Genomic DNA, 22,917 nt, shown 5'->3' with positions numbered 1-22,917 from the left:
GGTTGTTCCGCTGATGCGCGCCAAGGGCCAGGGGGCCGCGCCAGGCCCGGCTGGAAGCCGCCGCAAGTGAGGGACGAGGAAGGACGCAGGAGAACCGGAAATCTGCCGGACCATGAGACTCCGCATCTACAAGCGCAAAGTGGTGGCGCTGCTGCTGGTCTTGGGCGCCGCCGCCTGTGCCTTAGTGCTTTGGGGAGGGACAACGAGGCTGGCGCTGGCGGCAGCAACAGCAGCAGCAGCAGCAAACGGGAAGAAGCCGGGTCTCCGCCGCCGCTCCCGGGAGACCAACCATTGCCACCGGCGGTTACTAGCAGCAGCAGCAGCCTTCCAGGAAATAACGGGCGTCACGCCAATTCTTCTTCGGTGTCGCGGGAAGAAGAGGCGCCGCCGGGACTGAATCGCACCTTGCACTACCGGTCTCTGGTCTACCGACTCAACTTCGACCAGCCGGTTCGCAACGAGGCGCGCTGGCGACCTGGCGGCGCCGGTTCCGGAGAGGTAGCCGTTGCGCTGGTGGTGCAGGTGCATGAGCGCGCCGAGCACCTCCGAATCCTGTTGGACTCGCTGAGACGCGCGCCCGGCGTGGAGAAAGTGCTCCTAGTGCTCAGCCACGACGTGTGGTCCGCCGAGTTGAACGCGCTGGCCGCTTCCGTGGATTTCTGCGCCGTCCTGCAGATTTTCTTCCCGTTCAGCTTGCAGCTCTACCCGGCGAATTCCCAGGCACGGACCCGCGCGATTGCCCACGCGACGTGGGCCAAGCGGCAGCACTGCGCTCGGGCTGCCTGAACGCTCACTATCCGGATGCCTTTGGCCATTATCGTGAGTCGAGTTTCACCCAAACCAAACACCACTGGTGGTGGAAGCTTCACTTTGTGTGGGAGAGGGTGCGTACTCTGCGGGAACACCCGGGCTTGGTGGTCTTATTGGAGGAGGACCACTACCTGGCACCTGATTTCTACCATGTCCTGCAACGCCTTTGGGCCCTGAGACAGCGTGACTGCCCTGAGTGCCAGTTGCTGTCCTTGGGCACTTATGCCACTGTGCGTGGCAGCTTTGCCGGCCGGGCTGACAAGGTGGAATTGAAGACATGGAAGTCCACAGAGCACAACATGGGCATGGTGTTTGCTAGGGACACATACCAACAACTGATTGCCTGCACTGATGCCTTCTGCACCTATGATGACTATAACTGGGACTGGACTCTGCAACATTTGACTGTAGGATGCCTTCCTCATTTCTGGAAGGTGCTGGTTCCAGAGATCCCCCGAATCTTCCACACTGGTGACTGTGGTATGCACCACAAAAATCTTGCCAACCCTCTGTTCAGAGTGCCAAAATTGACTCGCTGTTAAATAGCAATCAACAATACTTATTTCCTGAAACCGTAACTATTAGCAAGCGGTACTCAATGACACCTTTGAGCCCTCATGTAAAAAATGGGGGTTGGGGTGATATTCGGGACCACGAACTCTGTAAAAGTTACCGAAGATTACAGTGAAAGAAGGAACATTGAGTCTTTATCTCTGTTGGACTGACTAGTCTTTTAAATACGCAAACATAAGATACTTGGAAATTGCTTCTAGTTTAATATGGACAGCAATGATTGCAGAAGATGTGATTTGGTAACTAATTTTGGACATTGAATAATTATGTGGAGCAATTTTCAAAATAAACTATAAATGTCTACTTGTTTACTGGAAATAAGAGAGATTTTATTTACAACAGATCTAGTTCCTTTTATAAGGTAGTCCCAACATCTTCAAACTTGTTTTTAACAAAGAAAAATATTGTAGATGCAATTGTATCTATGGGGGCCCCGTCAGTCTTTTGCTATTCAATGTCCATGAGTTTTCAAAAGTTAGGTTTTACGTTTGTTTTGTAATTTACTCTCCCAACCCCCCCTTTAGTTTTACAGTATGATCCTCTGCTCACTCAGTATTCCATTTCTATAACCTTTTACTGGCTTGCTTGAAATTTGATACCTTAATACCTGCAAAAAGCATTTATCTTATTTTCTATGTGCTTATATGAGAAAAATGAAATTGGTTTCTTTTGATGTATGCCAAAATAAAAATCATGTTTTTGTAATACAAATTTCAATGTTTTGATATAATCCATTTTATTTGAATTTAAATATCACAAATTAAAATTTTCAATGCAGAAACGTGAGCATATTGCAGTGCTAAAAATAAGACATGCAAACAGCTCTTTTTAAAAATACATTATTTACTTCCTATTGAAATAGTTTTAACTTTTAGATTTGGTAGCCTAATGTGAGAGCATTGAGTTTAGAATTTGAATGTTAGAAAAATAATTAGAACATTCTAAAATATCTGAATATGTTAGGCTTAATACCCTAAAAAGTCTTGCTTGTGAAAAGTCACAATTTAATTAAACTATATGCTCAGCTCTACGATAAACTTTGTCTCAAATTTCTTCTAGGCAACCCACCATAAAAGTTCATTATGCCAACAAATATCCTAAAATACATGCTTAGTTTTTAACAAAAATAAAATCCAAAATGTATTATTTGTCCAGATAACCAGTTTCGTTGTATTTAAGTACAATGACAATAAAGATATATTATACTAAATAATTGGGACAAATTAGCTTAGTCTTAAAAACATATTTTTGATAAATTCAATTTTAAAAATGACATCCAGTTAGTAGGAGGAATTAACAGAAAAATTACAACAGCTTTCCATATCTTATTGGTTTTTTTGCCTTTCTGAAATAAATACTTTTTAAGACAAAAGGAAAGGTTTATTAGATTTTATAAAATCTCTTCATTTGAATATGTAGGCAGAACTTTTAAGTTAAATAGATGAAAGACTGCAAACTATTTTAAATCATTCTTATTTAGAAGGGAGTTTTGTTAAAATTTCTGGCTTGTAATGTCTGCAAAATAGAACAGTCCAATTAAAATTAAGCATAGCTAGGAGCTGCATAAATCACTGATGAAAGTTCATTTACTTCATGGAAACTTTAATCTTGACTTTGTAGTGTTTGCTCTGTGCGATGTCACTTGCTAATTTCCAGCAAACACTCAACAGCACCAAAGGCCATTTTCCACCTAATGGATAATTCTGGGGCATAATTAGAAGTTGGCTTAAGTAAGGAAATTTAATTAAGTTGACATTTAGAACACTTCTCTGTTATTGCGTAGTGTAGTTTTGGATATAATGATAGTTTAACTAGATTTCAATAAGACAGTTTTAATGTTGTGATCTGCATATTCAAAAGGATAACAATTTCAAATATGTACAGTATTATCTAAGAATACATTTTTATGGAGGTACCTACCGTATTGTTTGCATAGGTAGGTGTTCCTATGACTATTTAATGACGTTACTTATACTTATATGACTTACACTTAACAAAACAGACTCAACCTGCCCCTGATCGTTGTGTCAAAATACAAATGTATTTAAATTAAGCTTTTAAATTCTTTGAAAATTTAAGTAAATGAAATTGGCAGTCTGAAAGCATCAGAATCCTAGCCATGTTACAAATAAATCCATTTGGTTTCAATTGTTTCATTCTAGTTACCACTTTTTCATACCACTTGAAGAATTTCCCCAATGTGGCTGAGACATTAAAAGGCCTCCCAAAAGACTAAAAAAGTTTGCAAGCCAGACAGTAATTAATTGTTAATAATCTTTATTCTCTTCTCTATCTGTAGGATGCTAGATAGCATGAGATCACTCCAGCTGTGTAAATACACAGTTGAAAGCACTCTAACAACAAAGGCTGTGTGTAAAATGTCATCTAATTTTGGAGAATGTTTATTGAGTTATAATTTACGATTTGGCTGAAAACTGGAGAAAACAGAAGAATGGGATATTAAAAAAAACATGTTTACTTATGTCAAGATGTTTACAGATTTTTGCACAATCTGCATGCTTGCCTAACTTGTGCCATCTAATTCGGATCAGGTGCCTGAGAAATCTGTACAGCTTTAATGAACTGCCTACATTTCTTTTTGAAATTCAGAAAGAAATTGGTCACATCCAAATCTTTGAACTAAATGAAAGAACAAGCAGTTTCTGTTCCTTTTTCTTCCATCACTTAAATTTCAATTTCTGTATAGCTTTGACTTTTTGTACGCTTCACAGTAAGTGCAGAATTTGAGGTAGCTGCAGACTCAAGTACGGGTCTTATGAAACTGATTTAATCCAGTTCATACAGCAAAGCATTTTCAAAGGGGACTGCACATTGTGTTGTGTGACAGCTTATATACTCCACACTACCATCTTGCATGTTAGTTTCCTTTAACACAGTGGGAGCTAACCTGTTCAACTCTTTGTTCTGTGAGGCTTTCTTAAGTTTTGTCACTTCCTCTCCCTCCTGAAGCTCAGCTTGTACTGAGGACGTGGCTCTTTTGCTTGTTGCAAGAGTAAGTCCTGACTCACATAATTATTTATCTGCAACTTCCCCAGAATCCTCCCACTAGGATCACCAGGGTCAAGTTCCATACAATAGCTTGATCCCTTGCCAACTTCCCCATTGTTTGCACAGCTACAGATGAACCTGAAACACTCTTGGTTTGTTCAGAGCAATTTTCTTCATCTGTTAAAAGTTTGCCATGTTCTTGTTCTTGTTCACTGCTCTCTCTTTTTTCTCTTCTGCCAAGTTCTAGGCTACCATTCTCTATCTGCTGAGAGAAAGAGACAGAAAACATTTCACTGTTTCAACCTAAGCAACAAACTCATTAACCAAACCAGAACTACCTGCCTTTCCTCCTTGCCTGGTCTTATCACACACACATCTGTGTTCCTATCTTTTTGCTGCACTTCCTGTAAACATTAGGAGTGTTCCCTAACCCTGACAGCAGAATATAACTACCAAGGCAATGGGGCCTTCAATAGAGGCAATGTTTCATTATATCAGACATGTGACTGGTAGTATTTAACAAAAAAGTATCATGATTAATGTATACAAAATGTCTTGCCTATTCAATACCATATGGACTTTGTATGTTCCTGGAGAAATGTTATGATTCCAGATGAAGAAGTAGTTCAGCCTCTAGTGTGCCATTTGGATCTACTTTGTTAATTATTTAAATATGGCTATATTGACAGCCCTAGCTCAATGAGAAATTTGATATGCTTAGGATGTTTGTGAGGAGGACAACTCGGAAGGAAAAGATGGACAAATATGTTTCCAAATGCTCAAAATCCAGTTTACCAAGAAGTTAATCATTCTCACCCAACTATGTTCATAAGCCTCCAATTATTATTGCTAGTGTCCTTCAATGCTACTTTCAAATTCTTATCAGTCAAATCAAGTTGCTGTACTGGTTGAAATATTTCAGACTTAGATTAAGGTATCCCTGTCCAGTCATGTCTGACTGGGGGGGTTAGTGCTCAGGGTTGTCCAAAGATATTTTATGTATAGACAGCATGACTATATGCCAAAGGTGCACAGAATACTGTTATCTTCCCATCAAAGTGATACTTATTTATGTACTCTAGAGCCATGATGGCACAGTGATTAGAACATAGTACTGCAGGGCTAATTCACAAATAACTCCAGGAGTTCAATTCTGTGTGGCTGAAGGTTGACACAGCCTTCCATCCTTCTGAGGTTGGTAAAATGAGGACCCAGATTGTTGGGAGCAATATGCTGATTTTAAGATGCTTAGAGAGGGCTGTAAAGCACTGAAGTGGTAATAAGTGTAAGTACTATTGCTATTGCTACTCATCTGCATCTTTTTGAACTGTTAGGTAGACAGGAGCTGGGGCAAGTAACGAGAACTCACTGTGTTGACCTAGGCTAGAGGTGTCAAACACAAGACCCGCAGGCCGATCCGGCACACAATGTGGTCGAATGAAGCCTGTGGGGCCGTCCTGGAAAATGTAAGGGGCTGGCCCACATTGCTTCGGCCCAATCTACCCAGTGTGAAGAGGAAACGTGAGCAGTTTGAGGTGTGGCATCAAGCTGGCCACTCCCACCCAAATTGGCCACACCTGCCGAGCCCTTCCCCCCACCAAGTTCAACCACAGCCTTGATTCATCCCACAATGAAATTGAGTTTGACCCCTGACCTAGGCAGTCGGCTATCTAGCTGACAAGCTTGGCATCTTAGCCACTGAACCATCAGGACCCCCCACCCACCCACATTTCAGATTTAATTTCACTTTTATGGCACTTTTATGCATCTTAAACAATGTCACCAACCATAATATACTTAAACGATGAGCCTCATGTGATTATCTGAATAGATAATTCCACCCTAGTACAATCAGCTAGAATTTTGATACAACTGACTTTAGCTGGCAAAATATAAAGGCAGTATAATTTGTAAATGTTTGAAGAAAAAGAAAATATAACAGTTGTGAAACTATAATATAATAGCAGAATCTGAAGCATTCTTATAAAATAAAATAAAAAATCAGAGCTAGGTTTCAAGTGCAGTTGTTTACGCTTCTAATTTTTTTGCTTACTGCAGGATTACTCTACACCAGTCTCAGCCAAGGAGCAAAGTCCAAAATGCAGCCTACAAACTAAAATCCATACAGTACATAGCATACACATTCTTGTTTGGGGAGATGTAATGAGTTTAATTTAGCAGAGAAAAGGAAAATGATCAATCAATTCTTATTAGGCGTAACATTCTGGAGTGTGCATGGATAGGTACGTAGCATCAATTGATTCTTCCCTAAACCAAACTCACCTTTTCTTAAGCATGTGCAACAAGTGTGTAGGGTAGCCACATAATGCCAAGAAAAGATAGAATTGTTTTAAGAAGTTGCTGATTACCCATTTGAATCCAAGGTTCTGTGCACAACCCTAAGTGCTTTATTTCTGAACAATGCATAGTGTACAGTATTCTACTTTCCAAATCATTATTTATCATACAAAGAATAAGCCCTCAAGAACATTAAGCAAGGCCTGGACTGGTCCAAAGACATTCATGACGATAGGACTCACTGGTGGAGAGTAACATCGTGATAGATCCCTCAGTTTCGAAACAGATAACAGACATATGCTGAATAACCATTTACCTTTATCTGATCTGGCTTTTGCCCTCAGAAACATCCAATACTTCAATTATGGCTTGTGTTCCTTCTCCGATTGACTAGAGCAGCACATCCCTGGGTGACTGACAAACGTATCAACATTGTTTTCGGTGATAAACCATCTTTCCTAAAGGTAAAACAGATATGGAAGGATTTAAATTTCATTTCAAATTAAAAACATTCATTCTGAAGACACCACAACCACTATAACGGCAAGTTTCTTTTTTATTTTTCTTTGTTGGGAGAAATGTCCTTCCGAGTTCAGCTCCAAGTGGGGAAAAAAATGCGGAGACATGGAGGCTGCTTGGAAAGATGGTTTAATGGTGGACAGGACAGATGGCTTGAGTCCTGAACAGAAAAGGTGATCATGCTTCAATGTTGGGTGAAGAAGAAGAAAGAGAGTGAAGAGCTGAAAGTTCCTGGCTTTATACCCTCTGTTCAGCCCCACCTCTCTGTTTCCTGTTCCTGTGTAAGAAATGTATTCTGATTGGTTGTCAGACTGCCATGGGGCCAAGTTTGAGTTTCCAGATGCCATGTGGTGAGTTTCTGTGGAAGGTTAATACTATCATGCCTTAATCCCATCACCCTGGAGCTGAAGGGGAGAACTCTTTGTTATGTAGAATAGACTGGCTGGGGCATTTTAATGGCCCATTAAGAAAAGTGGGGACTATTAAGAGTGAGTCTGTTTCCTGCCGAAAAACATGTTTCTCCATTTCTGATCCAGGGAAATATAATATTCTGCCTTTTCAATATTTCCCAGAATATTCATTTTTCTAGCAGCGGGATGGGTTTTAACTTCCTACACTTCAAGGGGACCTTCAGGATGCAGGGAACCTTAAAGGAAAAAAAGGACTCAATAGTTTTTTCTCCTACAATTACCATACATTCTGAAGCAGCTTCTTTAATCTGCAGCTCTCCAGATATGAAGGACTATAACTGTCACTGCCCCTTCATTTAATAACCAAGAAAGAGACCACTCAAGTCCATATTTCAGAATTAAGTGTACTTTTACTGGCTACAAACGAAAAGAAGCAAAGCAAAGCAAAGCTGAATCTGAAAAAAAGGTGTGAAAGCAATAGATATCAATACAAGATTCAATCCCCTCCCCTTGGTACCCCAGTCCATAGTCCAATCATAATTCACCCAACTGTCAGGTGGGAGACATCTTCGAAAATCATCATCAGGATGGAATGCTGGACAGTTGGCCTTGGCGGGAAACTCCCTTCCGCATGCGCAAAGAGATGGTGAGAATAACTCCCTAATTAAACAGTCCTCCAGCACAGAATGATTCTCCTCCCAAATACCATGCCCCCCTCCCCGTTTCAATGGCAGCCGAAAAGCAGCAGCGAAGCAGAGGCTGACAATAACTCTTAACATGATCTTTGACACCAAATTGGAAATACATGCTCTGAAAGCAATCAATTGCACGGTCTTTGGTAAAAATGGGAATGCAGTGGCCATGATTTAGCGAAAGGGGGGGGGGAATTCATGACATGTCACGTGACAATGCCATGATGATACGTATTTGACACCCCTGGCATAGGACAAGCATGGTGCAGTAGTCAAGGAGCTGGGCTGTCACCAAGGAGCCAACCCTCATCCACAGAAGTTCACTGGGGGACTTTGGGAAACTCTCACCCCACCCTCCCTCAGCCCAGCCTAAGTCACAAGATTTGGAGAGGATAGAAAACGGGAACACAATGTAGGGTTCTTTTAGCTCCTAAGGCTAAGCCATATAAATAAAATCAGATAATAAGGAGCACTCTAAGAAAAAAAAACTGTTGGACATCATGTACTTATGAACGGAACATGTACCAGAATATTGTGCTGCAATTATGGCTAAATGACTTTTTAAACAAGCTATTTTTTAAAAAGTAACTTCCAAAAATAAAATAAGGTTGCCAGTTCCGTAACAGTGGCTTTTACAGCAGTTTCAGAAGCCATATCTTTTCAAAGAACTTCTTTGCCATGTAGGCGAGATTTTAGACACTTTTCCAATAAACAATGTTAAAACAACCACATAAAAGTATAGCACTAGTTCAGTTCTAGCTTCAATTCTCAAGAATATTTTTGTACTAAAAATACTAAGACGTATGGAGGTAGAATCTATAGATTCTACTTCCACACTTTTTAGTATTTTTAAGCAATATTATATGCTAAGTTATGGATAATTTTTTTATATTTTAAAGTGGCTACAAAAATATTCCTGAGAATAGGAGAGGAGGAGCCAATGTCATGACGATATGGACGTGCGGTCGCGATGCTCCGAGACTGCAGCCAATACTTTTGCCGCTGGGTGGTCCAATCGTACCTAAACCGTCCCAAAGAGACGGTGAACAGGAAGAATATGTCTTGCTGACCTCAGGGACATTGCAAAGTCCCTGAAAGACAGGGACCTCCCATAGGCAGTCGTATGTCAATAAACAGCTGTGGAGCTGGAACCACATCCGGTGGGGGAGGCTTCCTTAAACAACCCCACGCCTGGGTCTTGTGGCCCAAAGGTCTCCTTAGTACCCTGATCGGAGGAGGGCTTATCTGCTGGTGCTGGGAGGCCCATCTGGATGGCAGAAGCTCGAGCCTTGGTTAGGATAGCCCTAAACATGGAGGGCTTGAATAGGCCTGAGAATGCAGGCATGTCCAGAGGGCACAATACAGAAGAAGAAAAAACCAAAGAATCTAAAAACCAAAGAGAAATTATATTAGCAAAAGCATTGATAACACTGCTGACAATCAAAGATAAGTTGAATAAGGAAACAGAAAGAGGGCATCAAGATTATATGAGAGATCTTATAAGCAAGGAGTTGCTAAGAGGAGTCTATACAAAGCTGATCAAGAAGATGATTAGAGGAGTGGCACCACAAATGGCAGAAGATATGAGACTGTTTTGCTATTGGAAAGATACAGGTTGATAGATGGAAGAATATAATTTAAAACTAGTTAAACTTAGTGAAATGTATTGACAATAGATATAGCTTAAATAAATAACTGATAATGTTACTAATGTATACAATGTGTAATGTTATGATGAGTATAATTGGATATGCATATTGAATGATACCCATGTAAGGAAGATTATCAATCCTTTTGGATTATACATAAATGTTAATAATAATAATAATAATAATAATAATAATAATAATAATAATAATGAACTAAGTTAGATACAATTAAAGTTTTGATTATAAGGGGGGAAATGTTATGATATAGGATATAGTCAAAAAAAGAGGGATAAGAATAACAACGTATATATGATATGGGTATAACATAAGGAAACTGGATGTAAACTTTAAATAGTGATTTGGAAAGGAGGATTAGAAAACTTTGTTATTAATATTAGAGATGTTTAGCTAGAAGAGGACATAAGGATTTAGTGTTAGTGGAGGATTTTAGAAATAGTAATTGAAAGGCCAAAATGTGGTTATGTATTAAATTTTGGTATATTTTATGATGAAGAACGCTTAAACAATTATAGTTAAATGAAAATGGAGATAGGATGATGGTGACATGTATGAATATTTGAGTTAAAATACTTAAGTTAATATGAATTATGTTTGTTGACTGTGGAAGAGAGGCATGAAAGTCTTTTTGTAACCAACTGATACACTTTCTATAGCATGTAAAGAAGGATGTTGTATTTGTTTTAAATTAAAAAAAATTTTTTTTAAAAACAAAATATATTCCTGAGAATTGAAGCTAGTAACAAAGAGTAGTAAGGATTATGTACATCTTTAGGGTCTTATGTTATTCAAAAAAGAGGTAGGTTCTTATTTGCGTAGATTTTATAACTGTTGGAATATTGTGATTTTTAAATGCATTGATTTTTACTGTACATGCATCAGAAATAAATTATTACAAACACTTCAAGCAGAAATTGGTTCAAGCATATGCAAAATATTGTAGATTGAAAAAAGATTGTGGTAGCACAAAGCTGCAAACAAAACAAGTTCTAAACTGACTATACAACCTTTGTCAGAAATGTATACCATTGCTCTGCTTTTCCCCACTATTACATCTTGATGCTAAAAAACATTAATTTATTTATTTGTATCCTGCCTTTATTATTTTTACAAATAACTCAAGGTGGCAAACGCATCCGACGCACCTTCCTATTGTGAACCCAGATGTGACATTATCACATTTCCACTTTTTCCTCAGACTGAATATCCCATATTCCTTCCATTTGTTTTTAAAGAACATATCCACAAGTACATCACCTTTATCACCCTCTTCTGATCTACCAATATCCTTCTGGAAATGTGGTATCCAGAACTGTACACACAGGTTTCACCACAAGCATCTTTGATACAATAATTTTCTAATGCAACCGAGAATTGCATTATCTAGTATCAAATTAAATATTTCTCCTGAGGAGACTGCAGGCATTTAAAATTAGGACACATAGAGGGATTTAATTTAAATCACTTCACTGTCAAATTAAGACAGCAGGTTGAAAAGGAATGAAGATCTGAAGACCTCAATGGCTTTTGTCAATCTTGATACATAGAAATTCAACTCTCCCAAGCAATGCAAAATGAAGGGGGGCGGGAAGTGTTTCTAGAAGTTTCCCTGAGGCAATAGCACTGATTAAAATGATAATAGCCCCAAGAGGCAACCCCAGAAAAAGCTTTTAACAGCTTGATCAGGAGATCAGCAATACACATTTTCTAAACAAAGAAAGAGGGTGTGCCCCTTAAATATTAGTAGCTCTCCCACAAGGAGGCTGTTTTGTCAGTAGATAAGATAGCAACATTTTAAAGAAAATAGATTTTTCCAAAAATGATCTGCTATTTATTCAAGATTCTTGTGATATATCAAAAGAAGCACATTCTTGCTAACCTTTGCAATTAATTGTTCAGGATTTACTCTTAACATTTGTATTTTCAAATATTATGTACATAACAGTATGCATCTATAATGCTGTTCCTTTTGGAGTAATCAATTTACTTAAAAAAGAAAAAAAACACGATGCAAGAGAATAAAAAGCATTCATTTTTTCCATATCTTTCTATTCTAGCAAATTCTTGATTCTGTGGGAAGCCACCCCCACCCACCCCACCCAGAAAAATGAACTATTTTGAAGAATATTAAAAGGGGGGGAAAGGCAGGATAAAATATTTCCTCTTAAAAGAGAAATTTAAAAATCTTAAGGGAGACTGAACTCAGAGCCCCAAGTACATACTGAGCTGGGGCAACTTTTAGAAATGCAGATTTGGTAATTCATTACACCCTACAGCAAGTTTGAACAAAGGCAGAGTGACAGGATTAGCTTAGCCCTCACTCAAGATCCAAACCAGGACAAAGCCATATAGGAATTGCTCAACACGCATTCAGAACACAAGCTCCTTCACTGCATCATCTCAGAGCCGGCCAAACTTCAAAAAACTTAGCTCAGACAAACATCTAGGATTTGTACTTTGCCTATAGAGCCAGCTATGACCCCTACATAACCCTACATGGACGCATGCGAGTCTGATAACAACCAATAGAATGCATGTTCTCACACAGGAACAAGAAGCTCAAGTGCAAAGCCCAAGAGAAGGTATAAAAACCATTCACTCTCAACTCCATGTGGTCAGCTGCACCAGAACCCATAAGGTTTTGCTTCATCATTAAATCAGCCTCCATGTTTCCAGGGTCTTTCTCCCAGCTTGGAACTGAACCAGATGGATGTTTCTTCCAACAATTCTATGACATTCTTGCATTGCCTCATAGACTAGTTTTTGTTCTTTAAACTCTTCACTTCTGTCTTGTTGAGTGTAACCATCAGCTAGACAATTGACCCATTCAATTTCCATTCATATTTGTTTTGCTGCAGATTCATTAACTTATTGGGCAATAAAACTGCAGACCATAGAGCAAATTGCAACCTTCAGTTCCTGAACAAAGGTCAAATTATAAATGTAATGCCTATATAAATAATAAATAGTCAAAGAAAAATCAACAATTTGAGACATACCAGCAATTGAAAAATAATTAGTAACAACTGCATGTTTTTCTGATTTCTGCTTTTTACCTATACATGTTTCCACTTATTCTTTTTGTTTTAAAGATCCATGGGGGCATTGCTATTACTTTGATTGGGATTTAAAAAAAAAAACTAATATCACAATCTTATTTATTCAAAAGTAAGCTTCACTATGTTTGACTTACAGTATTCAAAAATCACAGTCGGCTACTATGATTTTTAAACTATAATTTATTACTAACCATCTTGTGTGAACCCACTCAAAAATCGATGGCTGAACAACTGTGGTTTAGCATTGATATAATAAAAGGCCTAACTGGCGAAGTTAGTTTGTTTCATGAAACTGTAATTAAGACTAATTTTAAAACATTTATATGTTATTATATTATTTTTATAAATAACTCAAGACAGCGAACATTAACAAATATAGCTAATATTCCTTCCTCCTCCTATCTTCCCCTCTACAACACTGTGAGGTGAATTGGGCTGACAGAGAATGGCCCAAAATCACTCAGTTGGCTTTCATGCTTAAGGCAAGACTCAGTTTTCTTATTTTTAGCCCGCTGTTTTTACCAATATAAAAAGGCTCTTTTTTTCATTATTTTGTCCAGGTTTTATAAACAATTCATCAATACCTTATGACTTCAATAAGAGCAGAGGAACAAGTTGCACAAATTCAAGGCTCATTACGATAATAAATCTGTTCTTTTTTTTGCTTATTAGATGTAACATGGTTTTACTACTATTTCATCTAAGCAAGTATGGCTGTACCACAACATAGGACAGTATGTTCTATCAAAAAGCAGGAAAAATAATTTTGCTATAATGTGAATAAATGGAGCAAGAATGGGGAAAGTGATTGAGAAGATATAGAGAAAATTAGTTTTTCAGGCCTCTGTGCAATTATTTCAAGCTCAAATACAAACTTTTATTATTATTTTCTTATGGGCCACCATTAAATCGGTACAGTTTACCTTTGATTTCTTGGTGTTCAATGCAGCTAATTGAAAATGCACTGTATGCTCATTGTAATTTTCATTCTTTATCATTGTTAAAGATGTTGTGCTTTTTTTAAGTCTTCAGAAGCTTAAGTGAAATACCTAAGAAATACTGAGAGCATTCCTTCAAGTTCTTTGATTGGAACTTAGCTGGTTACAGTATTGGTACTCCTTTTCTTATGACCAAAATTGAGCCCAAAATTTCTGTTGCTAAGCAAGACAGATTAAGTGAGTTTTTCTCCAATTTTCCAATCTTTCTTGCCACAGTTGTTAAGTGAATCACTACAGTTTTAAGTTAGTAATGTGGTTCTTAAGTGAATCTGCCTTTCCCATTGACTTTGCTTATCAGAAGGTCACAAAAGAGAATCACAGAATCCTGGGGCATTGCAACTGTCATAAATATGAGTCAATTGCCAGGTATCTGAATTTTGATTACATGACCATTGTGATGCTGCAAAGGTCATAAGTGTAAAAAACGGTCATAAGTCGCTTTTTTCGATGCCATTGTAACTTTGAATGGTCACTAAATGGATTGTTGTAAGTTGAGGACAACCTGTACTATGATTTCTGCTGAAGGAATAAACTTGTTTTCCCATGCAGGTTGAAAATGCACAAATGTCAACATAATGCCAGCTATAATGAAGTAAGATATAACCATTTGGATTAATTTTCCCAAATGAGAACTAGAAATATATTAAGATGTTACATTAAATCTCAATCTATTATATCAATCAAATAAGCTTTTAAAAAACTATAACAAATACATGTCAATAAAATTAGCAACATCAATCATAAGTAGAATTAACTATTGCAACATATCAAATTGACTATGTAAAATAGTTATTTTCAGAAAATCTTTGTTAATTTATGCAATTCATTTTGTCCATATAGACAGAGCCCTCATAGCAGCTTAGTGTATGTATATGTGCAATACACTTGGGGGGGGGGGGAAATGCTGCTATATGAATTACTTGTAGTAGAAGAACAAATCCTCTGCCAAGTATTTGCTACATCAGATACCAAATCCAACATTCCCTATTCCTTCATAAGAATTCTATTTTATGCAGCTTTACTTGAAGCTTATTTGGACTCTCTGCTTGCCTTTGATTCTACCTGTCTGCTTCTATAATATATAAATCCAAAGTTAACATTGTAAATTCCTATACAAAAAAAGGGCAGAATTGATATAATACCAGCCAACAGTACAACACCGCATTTTTCCTAAATTATTAAATGTTCCAATAATATAGGTAATATTGATGGGACAGGATACATTTCTAAATTCAATCATTTTTCTTTATACATAGAAAGTTTGAATAGGCAAAAAAACAGCCATAAGCAACAAAGTTAAAAATAGCAGGAGATGTATAGGTCAACCGTTACTTCATGTCTCAGGAAACAATTATCCAGCTCACACAAGCAATGTAATTTTGGGAGTTTCAATACTAGCAATAAAAGGCATGGACGTATGAGCCTACCCCAATCTCTATATGGTTCCACATGCTGAAAATCTTACCTGACTTCAGTGAAGTGAAGACAGTTATTTGTAATTTTATCTTCATTATGGAATCCTCATACCAATGGCAATGTTTATAATAAATTCATAGGTTCAATAAACCATTAAATTAATGACTTTGCAGCAGGCTCTGATAAAAACACCAGAGTTTTGTGTACCTCCCTGTCATCACTGATCCGTACCGAAAAAGGAAGTTATTTGTGTACCTCCCTGTCACCACTGATCCGTACTGAAGAAGATAATAAAATGAGCAGATTTTTTTATTCAAAAGAACACTTGACTTTTGAAACTCCATTTAACAAATTATTAACCTTTGAGTAAATGAAAAATTACATTGCCTCTCCAGTAGACACAGCATTTACAGAAGTTTACAGAGGCAAACTTTTCATTATACAGAACTCTCTCAAAAAAATTAATCAATTTTCCCAACTAATGGGTACATACTGAATGATGAAACAAAAGTTCAACAAGTCATGGAACTAATTACTATTACAAAAAAAAAAACTTTTCCACAGTGGTTGGCAAAATCGAGCATGTAGAAGGAATGGAGAGAAATCAGGCCAGTCTTCAGTAATACCGGAATAAAAATAAGTGTCAGGGTTCCAAATAAAATCCAAAAGTAAATCAGAGTCCAAGGCAAAGTATTTCTCAAAGTTCCAATTTATTAGAGAGTCATGTTGGCACATCTGGGAAAACCCGAATCTGAAAGCTTCCCGATTTTCCCCACCCAGTTGAAAGTTCAAGAACTTGTCCCCACACCCACAAGTCCATCATATGGTCCAAACTTCCACTGCCATGCTGAATCATAGGACATGTGGGTGCTAGGCAGGGACTTAAACTTTTTTGTGGGGTGGGGAAAACCTGGAAGTTTTCAAATTTGGGTTTTCCCAGATGTGCCAATATGACATCTCTATTAAAATGGAACTTTGAGGAAACTCAAGCCTCAGAGTCATCTTTCGTTAGGGGTGTTACTTAAAACCCTGACAAAGAAATCATAATAACAAAGAAACATGCCAAATGTTGCAGAATAACAACATATGTCACAACATAGGGGGGGGGGGGAAATCCTGCAAATAGCCCTAGAAAATTAGCTGTATATTTATAAACCTATCTTTTTGTGCCTTTTATAGGAATCTTCTCTTAGGGTAATTACCCCTTCCGAAATTTTCAGTCCATAGGATCTCCTTATCATGCAATGAACTTGAGTATTCAAAAATTGATTAAAATTAGGAATCTTTCCCAAGTTTGATTGGTGAGCCAGTGGCATCTGTTTGCCTAGATTAAGCAACTGTAACTTATATGAACATCTCTATGCAACTATTATAGTAACTGTTTAACTGTTTATTAAAACTTGTATGCCGCCCTATTCCCAAGGGGATTCAGGGCGGCTAACAAACCAAAATAGGGAGGGGGGACAATACAAAGCAAACAAACAAGACAAACAGAATACAAAAAACAGATTTAAAAATTAAATTAATTAGTAATGACTTTTATGCGTCAACTAGTGTGCAAAGCTGCAGCTGGTCTGATGGAAAAAGTACAGGCAGTTCTCAACTTACAAAAATTCATTTAGTGACCGTTCAAAGTTATAACATTACTGAAAAAAGTGACTTACAACAATTTTTCACACTTATGACCTTTATAGCATCCCCATGGTCATGTGATCAAAATTCAGACACTTGGCAACTAGTTGACTCATATTTATAATGGTGGTAGTGTCTTGGGGGGGGGAGTTGTATGATCACCTTTTGCGATATTCTGACAAAACAAAATCAATGAGGAAGCCAGGTTTACTTAACAACTATTTACTAATTTAAAAACTATAATGATTCACTAAACAACTGTGACAAGAAAAGGAACAAAATTCATTTAACAATTATCTCAATTATCAAAATAAATCTTGGGCTCAAATGTGGTTTAAGTAGAGGACTACCATATTTTTCGGAGTATAAGATGCACCGGAGTATAAGACGCACCAAGATTTTGAAGAGGTAAATTTTTTAAAAAGTTTTTGCACTCTGCAGACCTCCCAAACCCTCTGCATGCCTCATTTTTTGTGAAAAATGGGGCATGCAAAGAGTTTGAGAGGCCTGCAAAGTACTCCTGGGGGCTGCCCCCCCAAAAAAGAGTAAAAAAGCCAATTTTTCACTTGTTTCTGCCCTCCCCAGCCCCCAGGAGCACTTTGCAGGCCTCCCAAACCCTTTGCACGTCCATTTTCGGTTGGCCAAAAATGCTGTACTCAATGTATAAGATGCACCCAGATTTTTACCCTCTTTTGGGGTGAAAAGGGTGTATCTTATACTCCGAAAAATATGCTACTTGTAGTTATCAGAAGTATGTATTTCATTAATTAAAACAATTTCACTGGTGGTTGCACCATTTTTTTACTTAATATAAAGGACTGGTCAGTAACCTTGAAATCCTAAATGACTTGAAACACTAAACATGACTCTAGTATATCTTACATACTAGCCATCCATATACTTAGATCCCTTATATCAGGGGTCCCCAACCTCTGGTCCATGGACCAGTACTAGTCCACAACCTGTGGGGGACTGGTCTGAGCAAGCGGCAGATGAGTTTGTGAAGCTCCAATTCTGGAAGTGGCGGGCATGCATACGAAACCATCCCTTCCACCCCTGCCGGCAGCACTGGGCCACAGATCCAGAAAGGTTGAGGACTACTGCCTTAGATGTTCTAACTGCATGACAATTGGCTGGAATTGCAGTTGCTATTCCTAGACTTTAAAATTCTCTTTCTATAGAGCTAGATCTTTACATAATAAAGACTTCTCCACTTCAGCTACAAGAAAGCATGATAATATTGTTCCCAACTGACCACATGACATCTGAGAACTCAACCAAACCTGGATTCAAAACACAGCCTAGAGAGTTGCCCCTGCATAGCCCAATGGGAGTCTGACAACCAATCAGAATACATTTTTTACACAGGAACAGGAAACAGAGAGGTGGGACTGAACAGGTTATAAAAAGCCTAGTAACCCCCCCCCCAGCCCTTCTCTTCTTCTCCACCAACATTGAAGCATGTGATCACCTTTTCTGTTCAGGACTCAAGCCATGTGGTCCTGTCCAACAATAAACCATCTTTCCAAGCAGCCTCCGTGTCTCCAGTGTCTTTTCCCCCACTTGGAGCCGAACCCAGAAGGACATTTCTTTCATCAGTATGAAACCAAGAATCTTATAAGCTACATTTTATTTTATTTCTCCATCCCATAGGCATGATGAGGGAGAATGTTTGAGCCAGGTGCTTTATATGGGCATCTTCTGCTGGCAATGATTTAGCATTACATGAAAAGTATACCAAGACATAGAGCTTCTACAATCTAGAACTTTTTTTATCAGTGATCTTGTGAGTGATTCAGTGTTCAGATTATTTAACAGAAAAGGCAGATAAGAGTTAAGAATGGGACAATATACCACAGAATATCAGTGTAAAGAGAGGAATGTATTAAAATCAGTATTATTTTTATTTTAACAAAACCTTGTCCCAAATGAAGATATTCTAGATTTCTAAACTCTACCTTGAAAATTGGTACAGTTTACATAGTCAGTGAATAATGCTGCAAAAGGGAGAAGATGAATAGGAAGAACCTTATAACTTTCTAACTACAGCCATCAAGTAATAACCTTCATATCCAACTACAATATTAAAGTAGCTGAGCAGTTAAAGAAAAACAGGAAGAGGAAACCACTGTTCCCTCAGGCAGTGGCATAACTGTCTCTCCTTCCAATAGTCCAGTATTCTGACACATCTTATTTCTAAAGAGTCCTAACTATGATTTCCATTCACAGAACATCAAGCCACTATCAAAAATATCAGAAATGCACAGTAATTAAGCAATTACATATTTACTGCATCAAGTAAATCCACAACCTAAAATAGAGCTATGAGAACTTGTTTTGGAGTATATTTGCTATGCTAACTTTCATACTGTGATAACAAAATAGCAAACAAGTGTAAATTTGAATCAATTCATTATCTCAAACAATTGCTGAAAGAATTAAATTACTGGGCAAATTAGATAAAATCTACTCCCCACATTCTGTACAGAAAGAATGAAATACATGAACAATTTTGAAGTATCATGTGTATTTCCAAATTGTAAATAACTTAAATACAGTAGTCTATAGGAGGTAACATAAAAATCTAAAAAGTAATTTACCTGTAAATTGTCATAATTTGAACCAAAATAGAACTTTGTCCAAATTCCAGTGGTTTCAGGTGATTTGGTGAGGATAATGACAACATTATTAGGTGATATATTAATTTCACTTTCTGGAGAAGATAATTTATTTTCGGGAAGAAACTGCAAGAGGAAATTGAAGGAAATAGAGTCTCTGTTTGCAAAATTCACCCAGTAATAATTTGTGCCCACTTCCCCTTGGAAACTCAGGGGAACAACGTCTGGAACCTGTAAGAGGATCACCAAAGACTTTTCATCTTGAGTACAATTAAAAGGAGGACACAGAGTGATGGGGGAAGATATTGAAGGATCAGGACTGCAAGTAGAGGTTATATGAGTATCTACAGCAATTTCAAGCTTTTGTGAAGGCTGAACAGAAGAAACAATGGGTCTCTTTCCAGGATACAAAACAGAATGTTCCACATGGTTAGTAGTAGTGGGGTTTGCTGTATCTGAGTTTCCAGAAAACTCTGGACTCTGATCTAGATTATCAGTTGACAAAATTGTCTCTGAATGATCCAAAGTTACAGAGGGCCATTTACAGGGGATTGTGCTGTTATCTGGACACGATGGGAGTTCAACATTAGCAATGTTGGGACTTTTATTAAGTTCCATGTCAGTACAGAGATGCTCCTGGTTTAAAGAAACGGCAGGATCTGTAGGGAGCTTCCAAGTGTGGTCAGTATGCAGAGAGGGGGAAGGGGAATCTAAGCCGGTACCTTCAGGCTGTGCCCCCAAGACCACGTTGTTACTGCTTCTGGTTAACCCCGGATTCGCTTCATCCCTTCACTGTTGTTCTCGTTGCACGCGGGAAGTGCAGCACTAAATTCAGAAGCACAGGAAACGAGGGGATTCTCTTCTCCCGCATGCATCGAAAAGTCCAGATTGTCACATGTAGTGCGTTCGTGGGCACAGAGTGGAATCGGGCCGTTCAAGTCAGAAAGTAAAGCAGCATCCACAGCATCATTGGTTGTAGCAATAGCCAACGAGGGTGACGGAGTTACTACGTCGGACGCAAGAACGGAAAGCGCCTGCTCAGAATAGCTCGTCTTTTGACATACTTCCGCACCGTCCTTATCCGGGCTGATACCGCTGTCTTCTGGCAGCTGCTCCTCGTTTTCTGGCGTTTTCTCGATTTGCTCCTGCTCAGCTTGAACGCTGAAAGCAAGGCCCGTGTCAGGCTTCCGCAAAACCGGCAGGACGACCACCAGTTGTTTCTTGCCTTTGTTGAACGTGGCCCGGCCACGGCTCTCGTCCACTGCGTAGGGCAACGGGACGCGCAGACTATAGGCGGCAGGACGCTGCGAGTCCAGCTGGAGTTCCTGGCCACGGATCTCCAGCTGGGCCTGGGCGGCAGAGCTGAGCAACGGCAGTTCAATGGTCATCACCAACTCACGGGGGATCGGGCTAGGCGCGGAGTCCCGGGCGTTGCGATAATCCTGAAGGTCCACGTAGGAGCGGTGCCGGAGGGTCCATTGCGGAGTGGTGGCAAGCGGGGGTGGCTTGGGCGGAGGGGGCCTCAGAGCTTCGTACTGCGGGCTGGGCGGCGGGTAGGTGTAGGGCGAAGGAAAAGGCGGCAAGGGGGAGTCGTCTGGCTCTCCAGGCTCTTCTGGGGACGGTCGAGCTCCTGCGGCCAGCGGCGTCCGGAGCAGCGTGGCCTGCGGGACGCCCTTATACTTGATGCGGTTGAGGGGGACGGCGTTCGTGCGGTCCAGTTGCGGGGAGAAATTTTTCTCTATCGCCTCCAAGGCCGTGTCGTTCACCAGGCGGCGGAATTGGGTCATGCGGCCGGCCAAGCGCAGGGTGCTCGGGTGGAAGACGACGTCGTAGACCAGACGGCGAGGCCCACGCGGCTCTTTGCGGCTCAATTCCTCGCGTCCCGGGGCTAAGGAGTGTGGCAGGAACCAGCAGGAACCTCCAGGCGCTGGCCGAGACTCCGGCCTCCCGATTAGCCGGTTGCTGCAGATGTTAATGTAACAGCGCCGGCTACCAGCCTGGCTCGTGCGCAGGACCCAGCCCGGGGTTGGGTGGAGGAAGCGGGCTTCGACGCCCCGCTGCCGCTCCATAGCTATCACTTCGGCCTCATAAATGGCCCTTTGTTCGGGATCGTTCAGTTCGGCCACGTACTCCGCGAAAAGAGTGCGGAATCCGTCGTCCTTGAAAGCGTTTGTCAGGCGCTCGGCTTCTTCTCCTGTCAGATTCAAGTCCTCCAGGCCTAAATGGTCCGTCATGCCTGCGATGCGGGCTTCGTTACCTTTGCTCGGCCGGCTCGACAGACAGTTGCACACAGGGAGACGTCTTGGTCCCTGTAGATACTAAATCAAACGATGTGGCGGCTATCGCTCGCGCGTGGTTTTGTTGCCATGGAAACATTCCTACCAATATGGCGGGGCTGGTGTGTTGCCATAGCGACCATAGTAAATGGAATGGCGGCTCATCCCCTTTTGGGACACAAAATAGGCCAGGTGCTCTTGAGAGAATGGACCTCTTTATGGCAAAGGGATCTTTGCCAGAAAATATAAGGAACAGGATCAGAGCCAAATTATGACAGATTCTTGGCAACATACTAGGAGCCTTCCAAATAATTGCCAAGCTAAAGTAGGAAAACACCAGATGTAAACTTGCCTGTCTTTATGAAGTTTTAAGAGGTCTTTTTAGAATCCAAGCATCAATAAGTTTGCTACCTCTGAACGTTTTTGGGATAGTGCAGCAGAGTAGACCTAGCCCTCAGTTCCCTTGTATGCCCAGAAGGCAAGGAATAAACTGCTGGTATCAGGAATAGCTATTGTATCTGCTTTCTTTTAGATACCTTCTTGCCAAGCCTGGCACAATGGTGGTGGTCGTACTCACAGGGCAGACAGGAAAGAATAAATATATGTATTGACTAATTCTGTAAGCAGTAGATAATAACTTTTACTGGCTAATCACGCCTTGTCTCTGTGTGCCATTACAACTATCACGCCTGTTGTGATGGCCAAAAGCAGACTGCTGGCAAGTTGGAGAGGATCATACCCAAGTTCCATCAATCATATTTCTCAATCAAAATTGAAAGCATTTTTTCAGCGTATGACTAATATTCGTTCAGGTCTTAGCTTACTAGACAACCCATGACTCACTAGGTCAACATATTTTTCTACCACATTCCTCAATGCTTTGAATGATGGCAGAGGTTTTAATGTATTGGAAACACTTTTTACAAATTCCAGAGATACT

The 22,917-nt window shown here is 39.7% G+C and overlaps 3 protein-coding genes across 3 annotated transcripts; 1 reads left to right on the top strand and 2 right to left on the bottom strand.

Annotated features, from left to right (window-relative positions):
- The first annotated feature begins 14 nt into the window (after positions 1-14).
- On the top strand, positions 15-3,989 carry MGAT2 (alpha-1,6-mannosyl-glycoprotein 2-beta-N-acetylglucosaminyltransferase). Its single transcript, XM_032237040.1, is given in 4 exon segments — positions 15-200; positions 203-706; positions 709-1,299; positions 1,302-3,989. Coding segments are annotated over 4 exon segments (1,380 nt in total). The 5' UTR covers positions 15-112; the 3' UTR covers positions 1,499-3,989.
- A 326-nt stretch (positions 3,990-4,315) lies between these two features.
- Positions 4,316-20,344, bottom strand: LOC116522255 (protein kintoun-like). Its single transcript, XM_032237062.1, is given in 4 exon segments — positions 4,316-4,657; positions 7,007-7,055; positions 7,058-7,148; positions 19,684-20,344. Coding segments are annotated over 3 exon segments (774 nt in total). The 5' UTR covers positions 20,320-20,344; the 3' UTR covers positions 4,316-4,657; positions 7,007-7,008.
- Positions 20,345-20,445: 101 nt separating this feature from the next.
- DNAAF2 (dynein axonemal assembly factor 2) lies at positions 20,446-22,863 on the bottom strand. The gene has a single exon (XM_032237029.1). It carries the CDS (start codon positions 21,933-21,935, stop codon positions 20,466-20,468), a length of 1,470 nt encoding a protein of 489 aa, XP_032092920.1. The 5' UTR covers positions 21,936-22,863; the 3' UTR covers positions 20,446-20,465.
- Positions 22,864-22,917: the final 54 nt, after the last annotated feature.

Source organism: Thamnophis elegans, chromosome 1 (assembly GCF_009769535.1).
Source record: "Thamnophis elegans isolate rThaEle1 chromosome 1, rThaEle1.pri, whole genome shotgun sequence".
Lineage (NCBI taxonomy): Eukaryota > Metazoa > Chordata > Lepidosauria > Squamata > Colubridae > Thamnophis > Thamnophis elegans.
The sequence above is the reverse complement of the archived record's forward strand: the minus strand, read 5'-3'. Positions and strand labels throughout refer to the sequence as shown.

What these genes read in the sequence shown, in the direction of transcription:
- DNAAF2 (XM_032237029.1), bottom strand. Translation starts at nt 21,935, where the DNA reads ATGACGGACCATTTAGGCCTGGAGGACTTGAATCTGACAGGAGAAGAA.